Source organism: Sardina pilchardus, chromosome 6 (genome assembly GCF_963854185.1).
Source record: "Sardina pilchardus chromosome 6, fSarPil1.1, whole genome shotgun sequence".
Classification (NCBI taxonomy): domain Eukaryota; kingdom Metazoa; phylum Chordata; class Actinopteri; order Clupeiformes; family Clupeidae; genus Sardina; species Sardina pilchardus.
The window spans coordinates 24,222,213-24,243,253 of NC_084999.1; the positions used below are offsets into that span (position 1 = coordinate 24,222,213).

The following is a 21,041-nucleotide window of genomic DNA, read 5'->3' on the forward strand; positions in this document are numbered from 1 at the left end:
TGGAAAAGGTTTGGATTTTTTCTTTCAGAAAAGGATAAGCACCCTGCACGGATGTTTGTGGAAATTCAAGTTAGGTCTTAAATAGTTAAAAACAATTCCTGAGCATCACCTTAACCAAAACAAACTCCTAACCCTAACCGTATCACTAAATTGTTGTTAACAAAGTGTCAACAGGTAATTTATTGATGATATGATGACCATCTGTAGATAATCTGCAGGAGATCCTTCAAGTAAAGTGGGAGTACGAAGCGAGTAGAACGAAGCGATCAGACTCCTTAACGTGCTTCGTCCTTCCTCTTCCTCATGTTCCTCTTCCTCTCTGCCCTTCTAGCCTATAAGTGGGTGTACGTTGAGCTGAAAGGGAATGTTGCGCTGCAGTACCTGGCCTGGGTCACCTACCCTTTGATCCTCATCACGTTCGCCTCGCTCTTCTGCCACCTGGTCGCTCCACAGGCCATCGGTGAGTTGGAGCATTGCCGTGGAGTGCCAGTGCTCTCTGCAGCACTTTATTATTTGGATAGGCCGCCCACAGAGATTTAACAGATTATCTGCTACGATTCAGGTTCAGTGTAAATTGTTGTTTTGTTGTTGTTGTTTGTCTGACCCCTAACTTTTTTTTTTTTCTAAACTTATGTTTATTGATTTTTCAAGTTAACAGACAAACAGTGAGCTCTGAATGCATACAGCTACAAATGTCAACATGACCCCTTACACTTGAATCATAAATTGTAGTTATCTGGCAGTTTGTTGATAATCTGTGCATCTGTAGATACTCTGGGGGTTTAAAGTGTGACCATGCTCTCTGATATGGCTAGAGGTGTCCACGTCTTGGTCCTCCTACAGTACATGATCATCTTGATCTGGCTCAGAATGCCGATGATGCTGTGTTTTCACGTTGATTGATATTGCTTGACAAGGGTGAAGGCTGCATCTCATTTCTCTTGTTAGAGCTGTTGGTGGGGGTTATTCTTCATGAGCTCAGCTTCAGAAACACTGTCAGAGTCGCTGCTTGTTTCAGCATTTTTCCTCTCCTCTAGCTCTTTTTTCCCCTCTCTACTCTGGTTGATCCTTTGGTGTTCATACTGATATGCACTCATTACAATCCTTGAATTCCAATTGAAATGTACAGCAATGTGTCCCAGTGGCATTTAGATAAATGATTGTTGACGTGGTAATCAGTGAGGCAGTTAATATGTGAATGTCAACCACAATTACCATCCCGCTGCTGATTTGCTTATCGTTCTCTTCCCTCCTTTGCTCCTCTCAATACATTTGTATTCCTTGCTTGTCTTCTTTGTCTGTCTTTCTCTCTTTCTCCCTATCCCTCTCTTTCTCTCTATCTCTCTCTGTCTGTCTCTTTCTCTCTATCTCTCTCGGTCACTCTCTCGCTCTCTGTCTGAGGCCAGGTTCGGGCATTCCTGAGCTGAAGACCATCTTGAGGGGAGTGGTGCTGAAAGAGTATCTCACGCTGAAGGCTTTTGTGGCCAAAGTCGTTGGCCTCACAGCTGGACTGGGCAGTGGTATGCCTGTTGGGAAAGAGGTCAGTTTTACTCCTATTGTCTTAATGTAAGCGCTGTCTCTACGCATTTTCAGGGCATTTCCCTCCCTTTGAACCCTGTAGGTCTCATTTGATCACTTTGGCCTACTTTCTTTCTGTCAGGTTGTGTTTGCTCTCTTGCTCCCTCCGCCTGTCTCCTCTGTCTCACCTTCTCGTTAGTTCTCGACTTCTTCTTTCTCTCGCTCCTTTCTCTCCTCCTCTTTCCTCAGCGTCTTCGCTGGGGAGCGGAGAGACAAACTCGAGATCATTTATCATCTTTTCTCTCTCCCGCTTTCACCTCCTCTCCTGAGGGTCTGAAGCCTTTTCACACTCGATACGCCTCTTCTCCCACACAAGACACACACACATGCACACTCACACACACATACAGTGCACACACAATAAATAGACATACATACAGTAATTATTGGGACACACTAAATCTATGTATTGTACGTATATGCATAAACATACATAAGCACACACACGGGCACACGTGCACACACACACACACACACACATACACACGATACATAGACCCATAATTATTGGGACACACTTATGCAGGCATATGCTTGTACAGTACGTGTTTACACAGAGAGAGATACAGACATATGGACATGAAAAGATACACATACATGCGCACATGCTCACTTTTAGGTTGCTATATTAACCAACAATCTGCTTCCTTGTCTTGATTTTCAGGGTCCATTTGTGCACATAGCTAGCATCTGTGCTGCAGTGCTCAGCAAAGTCATGTCCATCTTCACTGGAGTCTATGAGGTAGGCAACCAAAACAAACTACAAATCCCATGAGCCTCTCTCTGTCTGTGTGTGTGCCTGGCCTGGCATGACCCCTGTGAGTTGATGGTATGAGCTTTGCCTCTAGCATAAAGTTGTCCATTAGGAGTTGACAGTGATCAGATCCCTCAGTGCCACTGACTGGGTAAAACTTGCAACAGCTTCTGATGTAATGCTGTAATGTTCCTGTAATATTCCTGTAATGCGCAACCCTCCCTCCCTACCTCTCTTTCTCTCTGTCTCTCTCGCTCTTTCTCTCTCTCTCTCTCTCTCTCCCTCTTTCTCTCCCTCTTTCTCTCCCTTTCCCTCTCTCTCCCTCGCTCCCTCTCTCCCTCCCTAATCTCTCATCTTCTTGTTTTGACAGTGTTTATTTGTCTGTGTCTGTGCCTGTATTAATAGAATCATGACAATGTTCGGCATGTGTATTAACACCAGCCTGTGTTTCTCTCTCTCTTCCTCTCTGTCTCTCTATCCTTCTATCTTTCTGTTTTTGCTCCTCTCTACATCTGTCTATCTCTCTCTCACTCTCACTCCTTTGCTCTCTCTCTGTCTCTCTCTCTCCCTCTCTTTCTCTCCTCTCTCTCTCTCTCTCTATCTCCTTCTCTCTCCTCTCTCTCTCTCTCTGTGTCTCAACCACTCCCTCCTCATCAGAACAGCTCCCATGTTCAGGACCTGCGGGTGTGTGCGTGTGCTGTGGGCGTGGCTACCTGTTTTGCTGCCCCTGTGGGAGGCAAGTCACACACGACAAACTACCCAGCATGCCTCTCACCAGGGAGACCACGGAGGGCAGCGAGGAAGAGAGAGATGGAGAGAGAGAGAGAGAGAGAGAGAGAGAGAGAGCGTGGCTCAGTGGAGAGTTGGTTTGTCCTCACTCTCTGTCCCCTCCATGGGTAGCTCTCTCTCCTTCCTTTTTCCCCTCCCTCCATTTCTCTCCTCTGTCTCTTCCCCGCTCTCTGGTTGCTTACGGCAGCTTTATAACAGTCTGCAGCTTCAGATGTTTTCTGCCTGTCCTCACTTCCTGCTCTGTGCTGTTTGAGTCTCCTGTCAAACCTGTCGTGTGTGTGTGTGTGTGTGTGTGTGTGTGTGTGTGTGTGTGTGTGTGTGTGTGTGTGTGTGTGTGTCTTTCTTCCTCCTCAGTGGTATTCGCTCACCTCACTCTTCCTTTCTCTCCCCACCTTTCTTGTCCTCCGCCTGCTCTTCTCCCTCTGCTCCCTCTCTTCAACTCTCCTTTCATCCTAACTTGCCTCTCCGCTCTCTTCTCTCTCCAACTCCATTCCCTCCTACCCTTGCTGACATTCTCAATCTATACTCTCATCCTTTCATCTCTCCCTGTGTCTCTCTCTTCTTCTCTCTCACTCTCTCTCTCTCTCTCTCACTCTATCTCTGTCTCTCTTCCCTGCTTTCTCTCTCTCTCGCTCTCTATCTATCTATCTATCTATATCTCCCTCTCTATTCTACCCCCTCTTTCTCTCTCTCTTCTCTTCTCTTCTCTTCTCTCTTTCTCTGTGTCAGTAGAACCCCTATGGGTACACAGACATTCTGACGGTTGGCTGTGCTGTGGGTGTAGGCTGCTGTTTTGGCACTCCTCTAGGAGGTAAAATCTTCCCCTCTCTCTCTCTCTCTCTCTCTTTTTCTCTCTCCCTCTCTCTATCCTTGTTTTATATCCCTCTATCCATTTCCATTTTTTTTCCATTTTCCTCACTTCATGTTCCCTGAACCTTTTTTTCTTACTGTGCAGAATTCAATACAAGTCAGACAATTTTGTTGGTATGTTGGCTGTGTGTGTGTGTGTGTGTGTTTGTCTGCGTGTAGGTGTACGTGTGCGTGTGTATGTGAAGTGTTAGTTTTGTGCGTGTGTGTGTGTGTGTGTGTGTATGTGTGTGAAGTGTAAGTGTGTGCGCGTGTGTGTATGAGACAGTTGCAGATCTGGCTCAGTCTAAGTGCTCTGTATTCAGCTCTTGCGCTGAATTATCCTAAACCGATGTTTCCTTTTGCTCCAGACCTCCTCCTGTGCCAGACCTCCTCTTCCATCCGAGAGGAGCTTAACTTATAGCTTTCTCTCCATCTTTTTCTTCTCTTTCTGCTCTTCTTCCTTCCACCTCTTCTCTCATTATCCCTCCCTCTCTGCCTCCTCTTCTCCCCTCCTCCATCTCTCTCTCTCTCTCCAGGAGTCTTGTTCAGTATTGAGGTCACGTCCACCTACTTTGCGGTGAGGAATTACTGGAGAGGGTATTTCGCCGCCACTTTTAGCGCCTTTATCTTCAGAGTGCTGTCAGTGTGGAATAAAGATGCTGGTGCGAAAGGCGTGCACGCACACATGCACACACACATGCACACACACACACACACACACACACACACACGCACACACGCACACACACACACACACACGCACACACACACACACACACACACACACACACACACACACACACACACACACACACACACACAGGGAGACATGCGCATATACACATGTTGTACACGTACTCCGGCATTCATATACGCACGTCACACTGACACACACACACACACACACTCACACATTACAGATGACATTTTGACACTGCAAAATTCTTCAACAAACTGACACAAATCCATGGAAATCCTTTAAGTTCAAGCAATCTTGCTGCATTTTTAAATTATTATTATAAAAGACATGCCTTTTTTAGTGACATCAAATAGCATCATTCGTACATTTCTTTGATTTCTAATTGGGCCATTTTCATCAGGAAATGTGTTTAACATTCCTAATCTTTATATGATATTTGTGATTGTTTCATTGAACTGAAATGGTAGCTTGTAGAAAGAGAAATAATGACCTGCTCACATGGCTAACGATAACTTCAAAGACAACTGCAACTATAACAATATGAATGTCCACATTTACCAACAATAAGAGAACTCTCAGAAATGCTCATTAACGCGATGTCTACTATCGGCTGTCAGTATTTATATTCATGAAATCGGGCCGATAGTGATCCCAATGACACCATTCTTTGTGTCATTGTTAGTATAGTATTCGGTGGGCATTGCCATTATTATGAGCTATTGACCGCTATTGAACTATTGAACGCTGTTGTTTTTGGTATTATCAATATAGTTATCTTTGGCAGTGCGGACGGGTCTTAAGCACATGTTTTGGTGTCCATGCGTGAGGCATGTTCTAACGGTTCTAACACCCCCCCCCCCTCCCCCCTCCCCCCACCTTCCTCTGTGTTTCCAGTCACCATCACTGCTCTGTTCCGCACAAACTTCCGCATGGACTTCCCCTTCGACCTGCAGGAGCTGCCTGCGTTTGCCATCATTGGGTACAACACAGAGCTGCCCCCACCAACCACCGCACGGCCCCCTCAAGTCACCTTCCACACACACACACACACACACATTCATCCTCACTCACTCACCAACCGCACGCTTTTGATGTTACTGCAAATAACACTGAGGGAAAAGTTTAGCAAGGAATCGAAGGAGGCGTTAAGTTAACCATCCTAAGGTTTGTCTTTTGCGCAGGGTCTATGTTTTGCAAAGTCATAATACTAGGTTGGGTTTTGGTCAAGAAAGGAAAAGATTAGTATTCTAAATCAGAATACTTTAATTGCATTATTCATCATTTGCCATCATCACACTAACTTCATGAACCATGAACACGAAGCGTGTTTTACCGGGTTGCCATTAGTTCCCCCTGAGCCCATAACAAGATGCCTGTCACACTGTATTGGCAATGTTGACAAGCTTTTGCATTCCACACTCTCCTCATTGATTAGGGCAGTTCTTGGTGAGTGCAAAATGTGTGATACCTTGTGAATTTCAAATACCTTTTCAATCTGTGTTTTGTTGTGTTGTGTCATGTCGTGATGTGTCATGTCGTGATGTGTCCTGTCGTGTGATCCGTTTTGTTATGTTTTGATGTTGTGTTGTGTTGTGTTGTGTGTTGTGTCATGTCATGTTTTGCTGTGCTGTGTTGTGCAATGCTATGCTCTGTTGTATATATATTTTTGTTGTGTGGTGTCGTGTCATGTTCTGTGCTGTTCTGTGTTGAGTGTGGCCTGTCTGTCTTTCTGTCGGTAGGATCTCGTGTGGGTTTCTCGGGGCGTTCTTCGTGTATCTAAACAGGCAGGTTGTCTTGGTGATGCGGAGGCAAACGGCACTCACACGATTCCTCACCAGACAGTGAGTTCTCTCGACAATGATTCTCTACAATTATTCCACCATGACTAATTCTTATTTCTCATTTTTAGATCTAATGTATTTGTGCTTTTGCTCTATTAAGCACCTTGTATTGCTGTTACAACGCTGCACTAAAAGTTCTTTATGTGAAAAGACTGGTTTTATTTGATTTGAAATGGAGCACAGAACAGTAATAAATAAATGTTGATTACATTATAAATGGTAATTGCAACATAATTTCAACCTAAAATGTCAGCACAGTAGATGACTGTCCTTTGTGAGAATGTTATGACACACTATGACATTGTATTACAACAGCCGCACACTATTACCCCATCACAATTTTGTGGTAACTGTGTGTTTTTGTTTGTGTGTGTTCTTTCTCTCTCCAGCCGGTTGATTTACCCGAGTGTTGTGACGCTGGTTATCGCCACCCTTACCTTTCCTCCTGGGTTTGGCCAGTTCATGGCCGGAGAGGTCAGGACACACTCCCAACTAAAAGCCCACGGCGGCTAGTCTCTCTCTCTTTCTCTCTGTCTCTCTTTCTCTCCTTCAGTCTCTCTCTCTCTCTCTCTCTCTCTGATTCCCTCTATTGTGTGTCTTACTCACCTTGCCTCTCTCTATATCTCTCAATTTTATCTCTATATTTTCCTTTTCCTTTTTAAAGAAGGTGCTTTTTGTTAACTACAAAGGAGAAACTACTCACTTTGGGCAATCAGTTGTGCAGGGCTGGCACTGCCAGTGACATTAAATGAAAAGAAATTGAAGGTTTCATTCAGGTCCCTTGTGGAAGGTTAAAAGTTCTCTCAACGTTTTTTTTCAATTGGTGTCCTTGAATTCTCTCGGTCTCTCTTGAATGTGTGTGCGTGTGTGTGTGTGTGTGTGGTGTGTGTGTGTGTCTGTTTGAGGCCTCAGACCGAGTTGTCTGCAGCTGTGATGGTTGTTGCTCGTGCTGCCTCACAGCTGGCTGGTGTTAAAACCGTTATCAGCCACATGGATTTTGGATTAGAGGACTGTATGGTGTATTATCAGCAAAAAATGCCATTGATTGCTGCTGCTGTTGTGGTGTCATCAGCGCAGAAAGGCTGTTTAGAGTTGTAGTAGAGGTATGTCAATGACTGACCGCTCAGTTTAAAGATGCTATTGATTGTTGACTCCTCCACTTGTGGTAGCTGTGAGATGCACTGATATTGATTCGTTATTGGCGGTGTGCTGACTGTTTTTATATGACAGCTCTTTATTGGTGTCTTTGGTGTCTCTTAGTCTGGTTTTCACCATGCTAAGCTCAATCTTTTACGATTGAACATTAGTATGGGGAGTCTGTGCAAGAGGGATAATAATCGGATCACAAAGCTATTTCTATGGATCTGCCATCCCCTTCCAGCCTCTCAAGGCCTAAGCGGAACATTTCCTTCAGAAACATCAAAAACATCAACCCGGAACTCTTGGCAGCAGACCTTCAACATCTTTCCACACATTTTTCAACAGCCGATGAAGCAGTGGACTATTACAACAGCCATCTGAACCGCCTCCTGGACCACCATGCCCCTGTTAAAACAAAAACAAAAACAGTCACCTTCACCCGATCAGCTCCATGATATACGGATGGGCTTCGTAAGATGAAGGCAGCAGGGCGTGTCCTTGAGCGGCGCTTCAAAGCTTCTGGCCTCACTGTCCATAAACAAATCTACCGGCAGCAACAACAACAATATGCAAAATCCCTCAAAGATGCAAGGTCACAGTTCTACTCAAATGCCATCAGAAACAGTCCAGGAAGTTCCAAGCAGCTTTTCTCCACTGTCAACCACCTTCTCAAACCGCAACCCCCTCCACTCACTGCCACTACAGAAGAACAGTGCAATAAATTCATGGATTTCTTCAAAACAAAAATTGCACATATTCGCTCTGCTCTTTCTGGTCCTCCCGCCCCTACTGCTCCTCTAGCATGTACCATCACCCAACCACTAAACAGTTTTCATGAGGTTTCACCAGACGAGGTGCAAAACATCATTGGGAAGATGAAATCCTCCACCTGTCCCCTGGACCCTCTCCCAACCTCCCTGGTGAAAACCCATATCACTGTCCTAACCCCCCTGATCACTGCTGTGATAAATCATTCCCTCCAAACTGGTCACGTTCCCTCTGCTTTAAAAACTGCCATAATCAGACCATTACTCAAAAAACCCACTCTTGATCCAGAAATCCTATCCAACTACAGACCCATCTCCAATCTCCCCTTTATATCAAAGGTACTTGAGAAAGCAGTTGCCACCCACCTTCAGGACCACCTCAAGCAAAATAACCTCTTTGAAAAATTCCAGTCTGGTTTCCGTTCCGCCCACAGCACAGAGACTGCCCTTGTCAGAGTTACCAATGACCTCCTCATGTCGTCCGACAATGGCTGTCCCTCCCTCCTCATCCTCCTGGACCTTTCTGCTGCATTTGACACTGTCGACCATGACATTCTTCTAAACCGGCTTCACTGTACCACTGGACTAAATGACACTGCTCTCAGTTGGTTCAACTCATATCTCACAAACCGGACAGAATACATCTCCCTGGGTCACTCCAAATCAAGTACACACACAGTCACCTGCGGTGTCCCCCAGGGGTCAGTCCTGGGCCCCCTCCTCTTCATCCTCTACCTCACTCCCCTTGGTCAAATCATCAGCCGTCACAACATCTCATTCCACTGCTATGCTGATGACACACAGCTCTATGTCAATGCCACAGCTGCAACCCCATCCTCACAGTCATCCCCATCAAAACTCACCACCTGTCTGGAGGAGATAAAGGTATGGATGGAGCACAACTTTCTCAAACTAAACAGCTCCAAAACCGAAGCCATCCTGGTTGGCACTCCCCACCAGACCAAATCATCATCAATAACCAGCATCACCTTCTCTGGCTCCAACATCCCCCTTTCATCAACAGTCACAAATCTGGGTGTAAAAATGGACTCACAACTCACATTTGAAGCACATATAAATCACCTCTGCAAGACCTCCTTCTACCACCTCCGTAACATTTCCAAACTCCGCCCCATCCTCTCTCTCTCAGATGCCGAAAAGCTGGTTCATGCCTTTATCTCCTCCAGACTGGACTACTGTAACGCACTTCTCATTGGGATCCCTAGCAAGAGTCTGCAGAGACTCCAGTACATCCAAAACTCTGCAGCTAGGATCCTGATGAGAGTGCGGAAACATGAGCACATTACCCCCATCCTCCACTCACTCCACTGGCTTCCGGTCGCCAGCAGGATTGAGTACAAGATTTCCCTCCTCACTCACCAATGCATTCATGGTCATGCCCCCCCCCTACCTCAAAGAAATAATCAACCCACAAAACACAACACGCTCCCTCCGCTCCACTCACTCAAACCTCCTCCACATACCCAGAACCAAACTTAGGACCATGGGAGACAGGGCTTTCTGTGCTGCTGCCCCGCGTCTATGGAATGCCCTCCCTGACACCTTGAGGGCACCACAATCCATTGACTGTTTTAAAAAAGACCTAAAGACATTTCTTTTTAGCAAAGCTTTTGGTCCCTTTTAGATGTTCTTCAACCTTTTTCTTTTTCCTCTTTTTTGTTTTCTTTTTAATGAAATTGCTCATCTTATTTTTGTTTTTAACCTGTAGCACTTTGAGATCTCTGATGTAAAGTGCATTATAAATAAAATTTATTATTATTATTATTATTAATTGGCATATAGTTCAAATGACTTGGATAGTCCTTCAACCAATCAGATCCGGGTGCATCTTTTGGATAAGCTAGTCTGTGATTGGACCCAGAGGTTGTGGACAGGAAGCAGGGGAGATAGATGTGCATGTTTCCATCCTGAGCTGCCGGGTGAAATCCAAATACGCCACAGGTCAGGCAGGGTTCACCCAGCCTAGGACTCTCTCTATCTATCTCTCTCTCTCTTTCTCTCTCTCTCTCTCTCTCTCTCTTTTGGATACTGATGTCTTTGTTCAATCTATCAACTGATTGTGTGCAGTGTACACAAAGTGTAAGGTGTTTAACAGTGTGTTAAAATGAAGGTGAATGCTTGAGTCCTAGGGCCGCCTGTAGAGCTCTGGATTATTAGAGTGGAATCTAACAGTCTTCCTCACTCCCTCTCTCTCTCTCAGCTGATGCCGAGGGAGGCCATTAACTCCCTGTTTGATAACTTCACCTGGACCAAAATAACAGGCCCCACCCATCCTCCTGGCCTCGGCCGATCCGCCGTGTGGCTCCACCCACAAGTCAGCGTCTTCCTCATCCTGTTGCTGTTCTTGGTTATGAAGGTACACTCTTTCTCTCTCTCTATCGCTCGCTCGCTCTTTCTCTCTCTCTCTCTCTCTCTCTCTCTCTCTCTCTCTCTCTCTCTCTCTCTCTCTCTCTCTCTCTCTCTCTCTCTCTCTCTCTCTCTCTCTCTCTCTCTCTCTCACACACATATATATTATACACACCAACACATTGGGGCAGCCGTGGTGTACTGGTTAGCGCACCGGGCTTGTAACCGGAGGATTGCCGGTTCGATCCCCGACCAGTCCACCATGGCTGAAGTGCCCTTGAGCAAGGCACCTAACCCCTCACTTCTCCCCGAGCGCCGCTGGTTGGGCAGGCAGCTCACTGCTCTGGGTTGTGTGATTCACCTCACTGTGTGTTCATTGTGTGCTGTGTGTTCACTAATTCGGTTAAATTGGGTTAAATGCAGAGAACTGAATTTCCCTCACGGGATCCAAAAAGTATATATTCTATTCTATTCTATTCATACATCTATTTATTATTTTAAGTATATTTGGAACTTTTTATGGCTTTACTGCGACAGAACAGAGAAGAGTGACAGGAAGTGAACGGGAGAAAGAGTAGGAGTGGGATCCGGAAAGGACAGGACAGCACAGCACAGCACAGCCCCAGTCAGCTGCACCACAGTATTCCACACACACACATCTATGCCTGCATACACATGTGCACACAAACACACACACATACAGTACACAGAGAGAGAGAGACAAACATTTACACAGTCAGTCACAAATGACTCCTAAAATACATGCATACATAAATGCATGCTCTGAATGTTTCATTTAGCTCTCTGCATCATTTATGTAAATGAGAACATCAGTGTGCATTTAAAGTGCCTATGTTGCAGACAAACAACACACTACAGTGCAGTGCAGTGCAGGGTTCATGGTGAGGCTGTTACCCATTAGCCATCAGTGCCAACCACCCTCCAACCACTACAGCTACAGAGACTGCACAGAGGCCCAAAAGAATGAGTTATGGGACACCTGTAGATTCACACATATTAATCATGCATACACTCACCTTACATACACACACACACACAGAGAGACACACATGCATGCACACACCCATACACATACGCACACACCCATACGCATACGCACACACATCCATAAGCATACATATATGGACCCTTACACAGTGAAGAACTGAAAGTAGCTGTGCAGAATCAGTGTTTAATTTATGGCTTTCCATTTTAAATAACACTCTCTCAGAAAGACAGGCTAACGCACTCATAAGTGTGTGTATTTCTCTGTGTTTATGTGTGCGTGTATGTCTCTGTGTGTGTGTGTGTGTGTGTCTATGTGTGTCTATGTGTGTCTGAGTGTGTGTGTCTGTGTGTCTGTGTGTGTGTGTTTTTGCCATTGTGTTGCAGCTGCATCTGTAAGTGGTTTATGCAGTGAAAAGTCTTTCCACAACAGTCTTGACCTTCATCTCACCTCCAGTAGCACACAGACCAGATATCCTCTCCTCCTGCACCACACCAAACATGGCAACAATCTGTGTGTGTGTGTGTGTGTGTGTGTGTGTGTGTGTGTGTGTGTGTGTGTGTGTGTGTGTGGGGGGGTGTTTGTGTGTGTGTGTGTGTGTGTGTGTGTCTCTCTGTCCATGTGTGAAAGAGGAGTGTATTAACATGATTGCTGCTGAAACACATTACCTCATGCCTTGTTCTAACACAAAGCACCGTGTCCCTTGTTCTCACTCTGTCATAGTTCTGGATGTCTGCCGTTTCCACGACGATGCCCATTCCCTCTGGCGCTTTCATGCCCGTCTTCATTCTGGGTAAGTGATGCTGATGTGTAATGATGTTGAAAATCCGTGTTGTCTTTTGCGTACATTATATTTATGCAAGTTATTTGCTAGTCATGAATGTGACTACTGTTGCAAATTTATAGTGAAACAAAACTCTCACACAGAAACATGTACTCTTTTGCTCACTCTCTATCTCCCTCTCTCTCCGCGCACACTCGCAGGGGCAGCATTTGGTCGGCTGGTGGGAGAGATCATGGCTACTCTCTTCCCGAATGGGATTCTTTTTGACGGGATTGTCTACCGCATCTTGCCCGGAGGCTATGCTGTCATAGGTCAGCTGGGCTCGTCTGTTGCTCCTCTCTGTTCTCTTCTCTCCTCTGCCTTTCCCTGATCTCTCATCTCCCCAGCCCTCCCCTCTCCTCTCCTCTCCTCTTCTCCTCCTCACCTCTACTCCTCTCTTCCTCCCTTCTCTTCTCTTCTCCTCCCCTCTCACTCAACCTATCTTCTCTCTCTTCTTTCATCATACTCTTCTAAATCATCATACTGTCCTGAAATTGTCCGTCTGCAGTGCTGTTTTTTTTTTTTACATTTTCTCTTGCCTCACACTTTCCTTTTTCATGTCTCTCTCTCTCTCTCTCTCTCTCTCTCTCTCTCTCTCTCTCTCTCTCTCTCTTCCTCCCTTCACCACCACTTTGCTCTCTGTCAGGTGCCGCCGCCCTGACTGGTGCGGTCACACACACTGTCTCTACAGCGGTCATCTGCTTTGAGCTGACCGGTCAGATCTCGCACATCCTGCCCATGATGGTGGCAGTGATCCTGGCCAACATGGTGGCCCAAGGCCTACAGCCGTCCCTCTACGACTCCATCATCCAGGTGAAGAAGCTGCCCTACCTGCCCGAGCTGGGCTTCGGCCACATCAGGTACTGGCCTCAGCTGCACTGCACTATGCTATGCTACGCTACACTGTGCTTTGCTATACTACACCGCACTGCACTATGCTGTGTTATGCTACGCTACTAGGGTTGCAACCTGATATAGTAATTTCCTGTGTGTTAGCCGCATTGTGTAAACCGCAGGACAGTGTTTTTGAAAGTAAAAAAAAAAACAAAACCGTATTAATACCATGTTAACTGCCCCCATGTAGTAACTTCATAGCAGAAGAAATCTTGCAAAATCAATGTATAAGCCTCTGCTGATAGTTGGGAAATTATTGTACACTGCGCTATACTGTGCTGCTATGCTACACTGCACTACTGTGCTATGCTAGGTTAGACTGTGCTGTGCTATCCTGTGCTGCTATGCTACACTACACTACTGTGCTATGCTACGTTAGACTGTGCTGCACTATACTGTGTTGCTATGCTACGTTAGACTGTGCTGCACTATACTGTGCTGCTATGCTACACTGCACTACTGTGCTATGCTACGTTAGACTGTGCTGCGCTATACTATGCTGCTATGCCACGTTAGACTGTGCTGCGCTATACTGTGCTGCTATGCTACACTGCTGGGAGATGAAGGGTTGAGGGCCGTCTCTCGTGTCAGACAGCGAGAGGTACAAAGTGAGAGGATTAACAGTGCTAAGCCACCTCTCTCCACTCCTATCTCCCTCCACCCATCCTTCTCTCTCTCTCTCTATCTCCCTCCCTCTCTCTCTTTCACACTCCGGCCCTTCCTATCTATCTTTCTCTCTCTCTCTCTCTCTCTCTCTCTCTCTCAGCAAGTATAATATATTTGTGGAGGACATCATGGTGAGGAAAGTGAAGTTTTTATCTTCTCAGTCCACGTATCGTGAGGTCAGTAACCTCCTTGAGTCCACCTCTCTCAAGACCATCCCTCTGGTGGACTCCAAAGGTCAGTGTGTGTGTGTGTGTGTGTGTGTGTGTGTGTGTAAGTGTGTGTGCGTGCCTGTGTGTGTGTGTGTGTGTGTGTGTGTGTGTTTGAGTGAGTGAGTATGAGAGTATGTCTTGTTACACAGGGGTCAGAAATACCATCCGTATTCATTGTTTGTCTTGCCTTGCCTTTGTCTTGTGTTTTGCCGTACTGTATGTGGAGGAATTGTGAACAAAAATGATTAGCTTTGTTGTTGGAGGCATTTGTTTGTAACACTGAAATGAAATATTGATAGTAATTACGCCTGTAGAAACTGACAAACAAGCTCATTTGCCGCATCCTCCCATTTCAGAATCAATGATCCTACTGGGCTCCATTGAGCGATGTGAGCTTCACGCTGCCTGTGATTGGTGGCTTTCGGCAGAGAGGCGGGTCTACTGCCAAGGCCAGGGCCTGCACAGTCCGGGGTCAAAGGTCAAGTGGGAGCCCTCCTTCACCTTTGTGGACGAGGAAGGAGGAGAGGAGAATGGAGGAAAGGTGAGACGGTGGGATGTGTGGAATTATCGGTATCAGATATAAAATACAGTAGATGCCGCTAAAGTCATAATTTTATACGGTCATCATTTCACAATACAGTTCCTATAAACATTATTTAACTTTAACTTAACTTAACTAACTTGACATTAAAGAGTCTTTTTTTTGTAAATCATTGTCAAAAGAAATCCAAATTCTATTGGCCATGGTTCCATTTATAAAGGCAATAAAAGAGGAAAATATCCAAAGGGTGGATTCTATTTATACTGTAGGTGATGCTCTTGAGTGAGACAAGACACATGAACCAATTTTACTTTTAGGCCATGGCCTGAACTGCAAATTCATGGTACTGTATGTGCAAAGGGTGAATGCTACATCCGCTGATCACATTGTGATTTTGGGAAATGTGTCCTCAAAGACCCCAGAGGAGCGAAATGGACCTCGTCCTTCCTCCAAGTGTCCGGACTGTGCCACTAATTCAACAGAGAGTGAGTTTACACTGTTGCACAAAATGGTTACATGACTTTAGTCACTTTGGATAAAAGCTTCTTTTAAGAGCTATAAACAGACACATACAATATCTAGATGATATGCTCATGTTGGATAAACACCAAGTTAAACATATGTTGACTTTTCAGGACACATTCTTTGCAAGACTATCCTGTCATGGTTTTTGTAGTAGCATTTAATCTGCAATTGTCATAAGAACTCATTTGGCAGGATGTACAGAGAGTTGCAAGCCAGGCAGCATTTTACACACAAGCCTCACCTAAATGATGTGGACACATTTTGTGGGACCTGGGCTGGGAGGGAGGTGAAGAGGATGGGGGTTTCGGAGGGTGCTGCTTTGTTTTGACTCCTCTCTCACTGTCTCAAGGCCGGGGAGTGTTTCAGACGGCGAGGAGGACCCTTCGACGACTTTTCTCCTCTTCCTCATCATCTGGCCAGACTGACATCCAGGTTGATGTCACTGATGTTACTTGCTGAGAGCCTGACTTTCATTGATGTGTTAACAAGCAAGCACACAATGTGTATTTACACACACACACACACACACAAATACTGTATACACGCACGCACACGCTCTCACACACACACACACACACACACACACAAACATGCCCACATACTGCATACTGCACAGTCATAAACTAACCCGAGCAAGCACTCGCATGCTTCCTGACTCAGTTTCTCATTTGATGGCTTGGCATAGCATAGCACAGACATAGTGCTCTTCATCTTCTGAGCAACATCATCAAGGAGGCAAGCCAGCATGGGTCTTTGCCTCTGATAGCCCACTTACCTCTTTCTAGGCTCACAACAGCAGACAAACATAGATCCCAGGGCATGAATTATTCATCCCATTGAAAGGGGTGGTCTCTGTCTCTTTCTTTCTTTCTTTTTTTTTTTTTTGCTGCAGTCATTATTGCAGCGTCAGGCCACTAGGTGGGGAAATTCTGCCCCGTGTGGTGTGTTTATGTGTGTCTCTCTCTCTCTGAAGGAGTTGGTCATGAGGCACTCGTTGCAGAACGCCGTCCTCCTCACAAACACACACGTCGTCTGTACCACCAGGTGGCGTCACACGCCCCTTTCATGAAATATTTACCAAAAGCAAAAACAAAGTGAAATATTCAGGGGAGTAGTTTTGATAATGACGAGACGGCCTAAATGAGTTCTCCTCTTTCTCTCCTCCAGCTATTTATCTCCCTCTGTGTGTTCATCGCTAAAATCCCAAAGTGCTGTTAACAGCAAGCTTGAAAGTCCTTTTAAATGAAAATAATGCATTTTGCACAAAAAGCTAGTGTCATTGTGCGGCTCTGGGTGAGGGAGCTGTTATTGATTGACAATCCTCCTCCTGGTCCCTCTACAGGAGCCACCTCCATCGCCATTGGCCGATACCATGACACCCGAGGAGGTAACCAACCCGCCCAATCAATACACACTCAAGATTGCGCTCAGATCAACACCAAGACTTGGATCAGCAGCAATTTACCTGCTGTCAATCATGTCTCATAGCACTACTCCGTTGGTGTGTGTGTGTGTGTGTGTTTTGTTTTTTAATAATAGATAAAAGCCTGGGAAGAAACCGAGCTGAACCAGCCAATCAATTTGGATCAGGTCCGTGTGGACCCCTCCCCTTTCCAGCTGGTGGAGAGGACCTCTCTGCATAAGGTGAACGATCCCTCACGGGGTGGGGAGTGGGGAGTGGGGGGGTTCAGGTCTGTGGTGAGGATTTGGGAATTTTGGGGGGTTTCTGAACCTGCATGGTGAGGCCACATTACTTAGTGAGGCAGTTACACAGCTGGAATGGGCACAGTGTGTGCTGGTTTGACTTGCGTGTGTAACTTAAGCTTGGGTGTGGTCACGTGTGGTGGTGGTAATGGACTGGTCAGAGGGCCGTTGACTCAGCTCTCTCAAGAGATTTACATGCTGCAGCTGGCCAAAGGGTCAATATCTCCACCAAATCGAATTACACCTGATTATTTACATCACTCTCCCCAAACTGTTAATGCAGAACAATTTCACTGACCGCCACTTGGAAGTGTTTTCACGGGTGAATTTGAGTGATCAGCAACCATTCATGTTGAATGGAAGGGGAGAATGTGGAAAATGCAGCATTCAAATTAACTATTAGTTCCAAGTAGCTTGTGGCTGGTGCTGGGTAGGAGTGAGTCAGCCGCGCAGCTGAGGCCGAATCAGTTGCTTATCCTCCCCCCGGAGTCTTTGATCAGCCTCTCAATGAGTCAGACAGGCGGCATGAAACCATCTTCTGGATAATTCAGATTCACAACAGCTGAGCCTGGCTGGTGAAGGAATCTCACAGGAACCCCAAACACAAGATTGAGCTTCTTGTGTCTGCGATTCAAACATACTGTGCAGTACACCTGGTTACCTGCTAGTATGATGCTCATTGTCGACACACTTCTTTTCGTACAAAAGTGTCTGACAAATAGGCCTTCCTCAATGTAAGTGTAACATGACCACTGTGTTTGTTTACCTTCCTTTCCCTTGCGGTACAAACTGAGTAGTAGGGGGAAACATGGCAAGAATGATGATGATGGCAGTGGTGTAGACAAATATGGGAGGGGCTGAGGTTGGGCTTCATTCCACATTAATCCATTTGTTCCATTAATTTTCTCATTGCCTCTCTCTCTCCTTCGCTCTCTCTCTCTCTCTCTCAACTCCTCTGTCTCTCTCTCTCTTTTCCACAGACACACACACTTTTCTCTCTGCTGGGCCTCAGCCATGCATATGTCACAAGCATTGGGAAACTGGTGGGAGTAGTGGCACTCAAGGAGGTAAGTCTCGTTTGGCAATCCTTTCCCGCTCCCCCTCCTCTCTTTTGCAATATTTAATCTGGTCCACCCTTGAGTTTAAATCAAGTAGGTCATGTGGACACATAAACCTCACTAAATGTTTGGTCTTGGCAAGCCATATCTAGCACCGCCTGCTTGTATGAGGCTTTCTAGCTAAATTAATTTTCCCATATCTACCCTCCTGTGCAGATGTTTAAATATCTCTTTGAACAGATGCGTATTGTTTACCTTCTGCGCAACGGCTAAAGTATGTCGTTATGCATTTCATACATTAGGGGTGCTTAGCATGGTAATGTTATGTGATTGCATGCAATAGAAAAGCCCGTACACTTCCATCATAATAGACTGGAAAAGTATGATCTCACTACTTAGCAACTAGCATAGTAACCATTAAACTGGCCCTTGACAATCCCCCCCCGTACACTGTGAAAACTCATTGAACGGCCCAATGGCGTTGAAAGACTTTGTTAAAGATGACATATTCGGTTGAGTCTCCAAGGCTGAGATGACATCAGTCTCTCTTTATGTGTGGGCAAACAAAGGAAGGGTAAAAAGCCTCTCTCCGTGGGTCAAGAGGGAAAGCATATGTTGAAATTTATGATGGCGGTGACATCACTGTCTCGTGGTCCTTGTGAATGTCACAGGGATTTGTACTGGCCCTCACCATCACTCTGCCCGTCCTATTGTCTAATGCGTTCTGGGCTCTCCTACCACAGTGTTGTTCCAGTTGGACTCGTGTCAAGTTTCCGTAGCTAACTCTCTCTCTCTCTCTCTCTCTCTCTCTCTCTTCCTTCCTCCACCACTCTCCTCTCTTTCATCCCTCTGGTCCTTCACCCCTCCTCTCTTTCTTTTTGTCCTCCTCTCTCTCCCTCTCTTCTCCCTCTTCCTCCTTCCTCTCCACTCCCTCTTCCCTTCTTTTTCTCCTCCTCCGCTCTACTCCTTCTTCCTCCTTCCTCTCCACTCCCTCTTCCCTTCTTTTTCTCCTCCTCCGGTCTACTCCTTCTCTCCCACTCCCTCCTTCTCTCTCTCCACTCTCCGCCTCCCTCAGCTGCAGAAAGCCATCGAGGGCTCGACTCGCAGTGGGGTTCGCCTGCGGCCGCCCCTGGCCAGTTTCCGGGACGCCAGCCGCAAAGCCAAGAAGCCTCCGCACTCGCCCTCCGCCCCCTCGTCCCCCTCCTCGCCCACGCGCGAGCGCGAGATGTGGGCCGAGGCGGCGGGCAGGAGGGACGCCCGGGACGAGAGCGGGGGGAGGAGGGTTGCCACGGCCACAGGTACAGGATGCGACGTCGCCGCCGGCGACGGTACCCGAGGGACCGGCAGCCTCCCCCAGGAGCCCCTCCCCTCCCCCTCCTTCTCTTTCTCCGCTATCCCGCTCTCATCCTTCCATTCTGTGGAGGAGAGGAGCGAAGAGAGAGAGAGTGATGAGGAGCCAATCTAAATCAGACTTTGAAAACATAAACATACACATACATAACACACACATGAATACACACACACATACACACGCACACACACGCATGCACGCACGCACACACACACACACACACACACACACACAGCATACTGTGTACATACTCTATAGTATACAGTATACACCACTTATTCATACTTATGAACACAACCTTTCTTAGAAACGCAACACTGTGCTCTGGACAGTGGAGTTTTGATCTAGACCCCAAAGAAGCTCTAAGGAGATGACAAACTCGCAAGTGGAGCAGGAAATCATGGTTTTTAAAAGACTTTATACTCCTGAAACAATCTTTTAAAGCAGTCTGTTTTTGTATGCCTCACTCAGGTATTTCCCCCCTATGTCTTTAAACATTTTGGTACAGAGTCTCATTTCTTCTCACCTTTCTAAGTATCTTCCAGCTGGTCTTGGGTGACTGTGAGTGTTTTGCAATGGTTTGAAATGTCCAATCTGCATTGTCATTCTAAAGAGGCCTTCTCAGTCAATAAAATGTAGTCTGTGTTTGCCAATACATTTTATAACGAGCCAATCGTTCAAAAAAATGTTTACTAATAATTTGATTTTTTTCTGTGAATCTGTAGTCTGCTTAGCTGGTTTTTGCTCTAGTGTGGAGCCCAAAAGGTATATTCAGATTCTGTGTGTGTGTGTGTGTGTGTGTGTGTGTGTGTGTGTGTGTATTTGTATGTGTGTGTTTGTGTGTGTGTGTGTGTGTGTGTGTGTGTGTGTGTGCATACCTGTGGCTAGAGCAAAACTCTCTTCAGTGTTGTTCAATAGAAGGACTGATTTTCTCTTTTATGTCGTAGAATCATGATTGTTACTACTGATGCTCGTATAACTGTTATAGATAATAAATATTTTGTGTACATCTCTGTGTTCTGTAAGTGTTCTTCTTTTTATTTTTCTGAAATAGTGTCATCGTGTTGTTACTTCACATATTATAATATAGTTACAACAATTAAGTAAGGTTGGTGCAAGTTAATCTTGCCATTTTTAGCAAAAATGATCCTGCTACACAGTGATATAGTCATTTGTCTGTTTATTTTCATTTGGGAAGGGGATGATTTGGGAGTCGGGTCAAGGGATGGAGGTGGTTTCTCGTGCAGGAAAAAGAGAGGGAAGAGTGAAAAAGAGAGAGGGAGAGAGAGAGAGAGAGAAAGACAAAGGAGTGAAACCACATTGGAGGGACCATCTTTTTGACAACCTTCAGACGAGCATGCATAGGTAGGTATGGGTGCCACAGAAAACAATATTCCAGTCACAGATATATTCAAACCAATTCACTCCCCCGCAAAAATTAAGTTTAGGTTTGCTGATACGGCACATTTCCAAAACACA

At 45.8% G+C, this 21,041-nt stretch overlaps 1 protein-coding gene across 1 annotated transcript in view; it reads left to right on the forward strand.

Annotated features, from left to right (window-relative positions):
- clcn1b (chloride channel, voltage-sensitive 1b) overlaps positions 1–20,538 on the forward strand; it is a 23,355-nt gene extending 2,817 nt beyond the window's left edge. The window contains exons 4-23 of the mRNA XM_062539746.1: positions 332–460; positions 1,407–1,540; positions 2,243–2,320; positions 3,854–3,932; positions 4,507–4,632; positions 5,565–5,649; positions 6,410–6,511; positions 6,901–6,985; positions 10,640–10,795; positions 12,515–12,584; positions 12,776–12,886; positions 13,261–13,474; positions 14,275–14,408; positions 14,740–14,924; positions 15,340–15,409; positions 15,799–15,881; positions 16,792–16,836; positions 16,989–17,093; positions 18,134–18,220; positions 19,287–20,538. Of these exons, the coding sequence (XP_062395730.1) occupies positions 332–460; positions 1,407–1,540; positions 2,243–2,320; positions 3,854–3,932; positions 4,507–4,632; positions 5,565–5,649; positions 6,410–6,511; positions 6,901–6,985; positions 10,640–10,795; positions 12,515–12,584; positions 12,776–12,886; positions 13,261–13,474; positions 14,275–14,408; positions 14,740–14,924; positions 15,340–15,409; positions 15,799–15,881; positions 16,792–16,836; positions 16,989–17,093; positions 18,134–18,220; positions 19,287–19,676 (2,468 nt within the window). The 3' untranslated portion in view covers positions 19,677–20,538. The remainder of the gene's footprint in view (positions 1–331; positions 461–1,406; positions 1,541–2,242; positions 2,321–3,853; positions 3,933–4,506; positions 4,633–5,564; positions 5,650–6,409; positions 6,512–6,900; positions 6,986–10,639; positions 10,796–12,514; positions 12,585–12,775; positions 12,887–13,260; positions 13,475–14,274; positions 14,409–14,739; positions 14,925–15,339; positions 15,410–15,798; positions 15,882–16,791; positions 16,837–16,988; positions 17,094–18,133; positions 18,221–19,286) is intronic.
- The last annotated feature ends 503 nt before the right edge of the window (positions 20,539–21,041 follow it).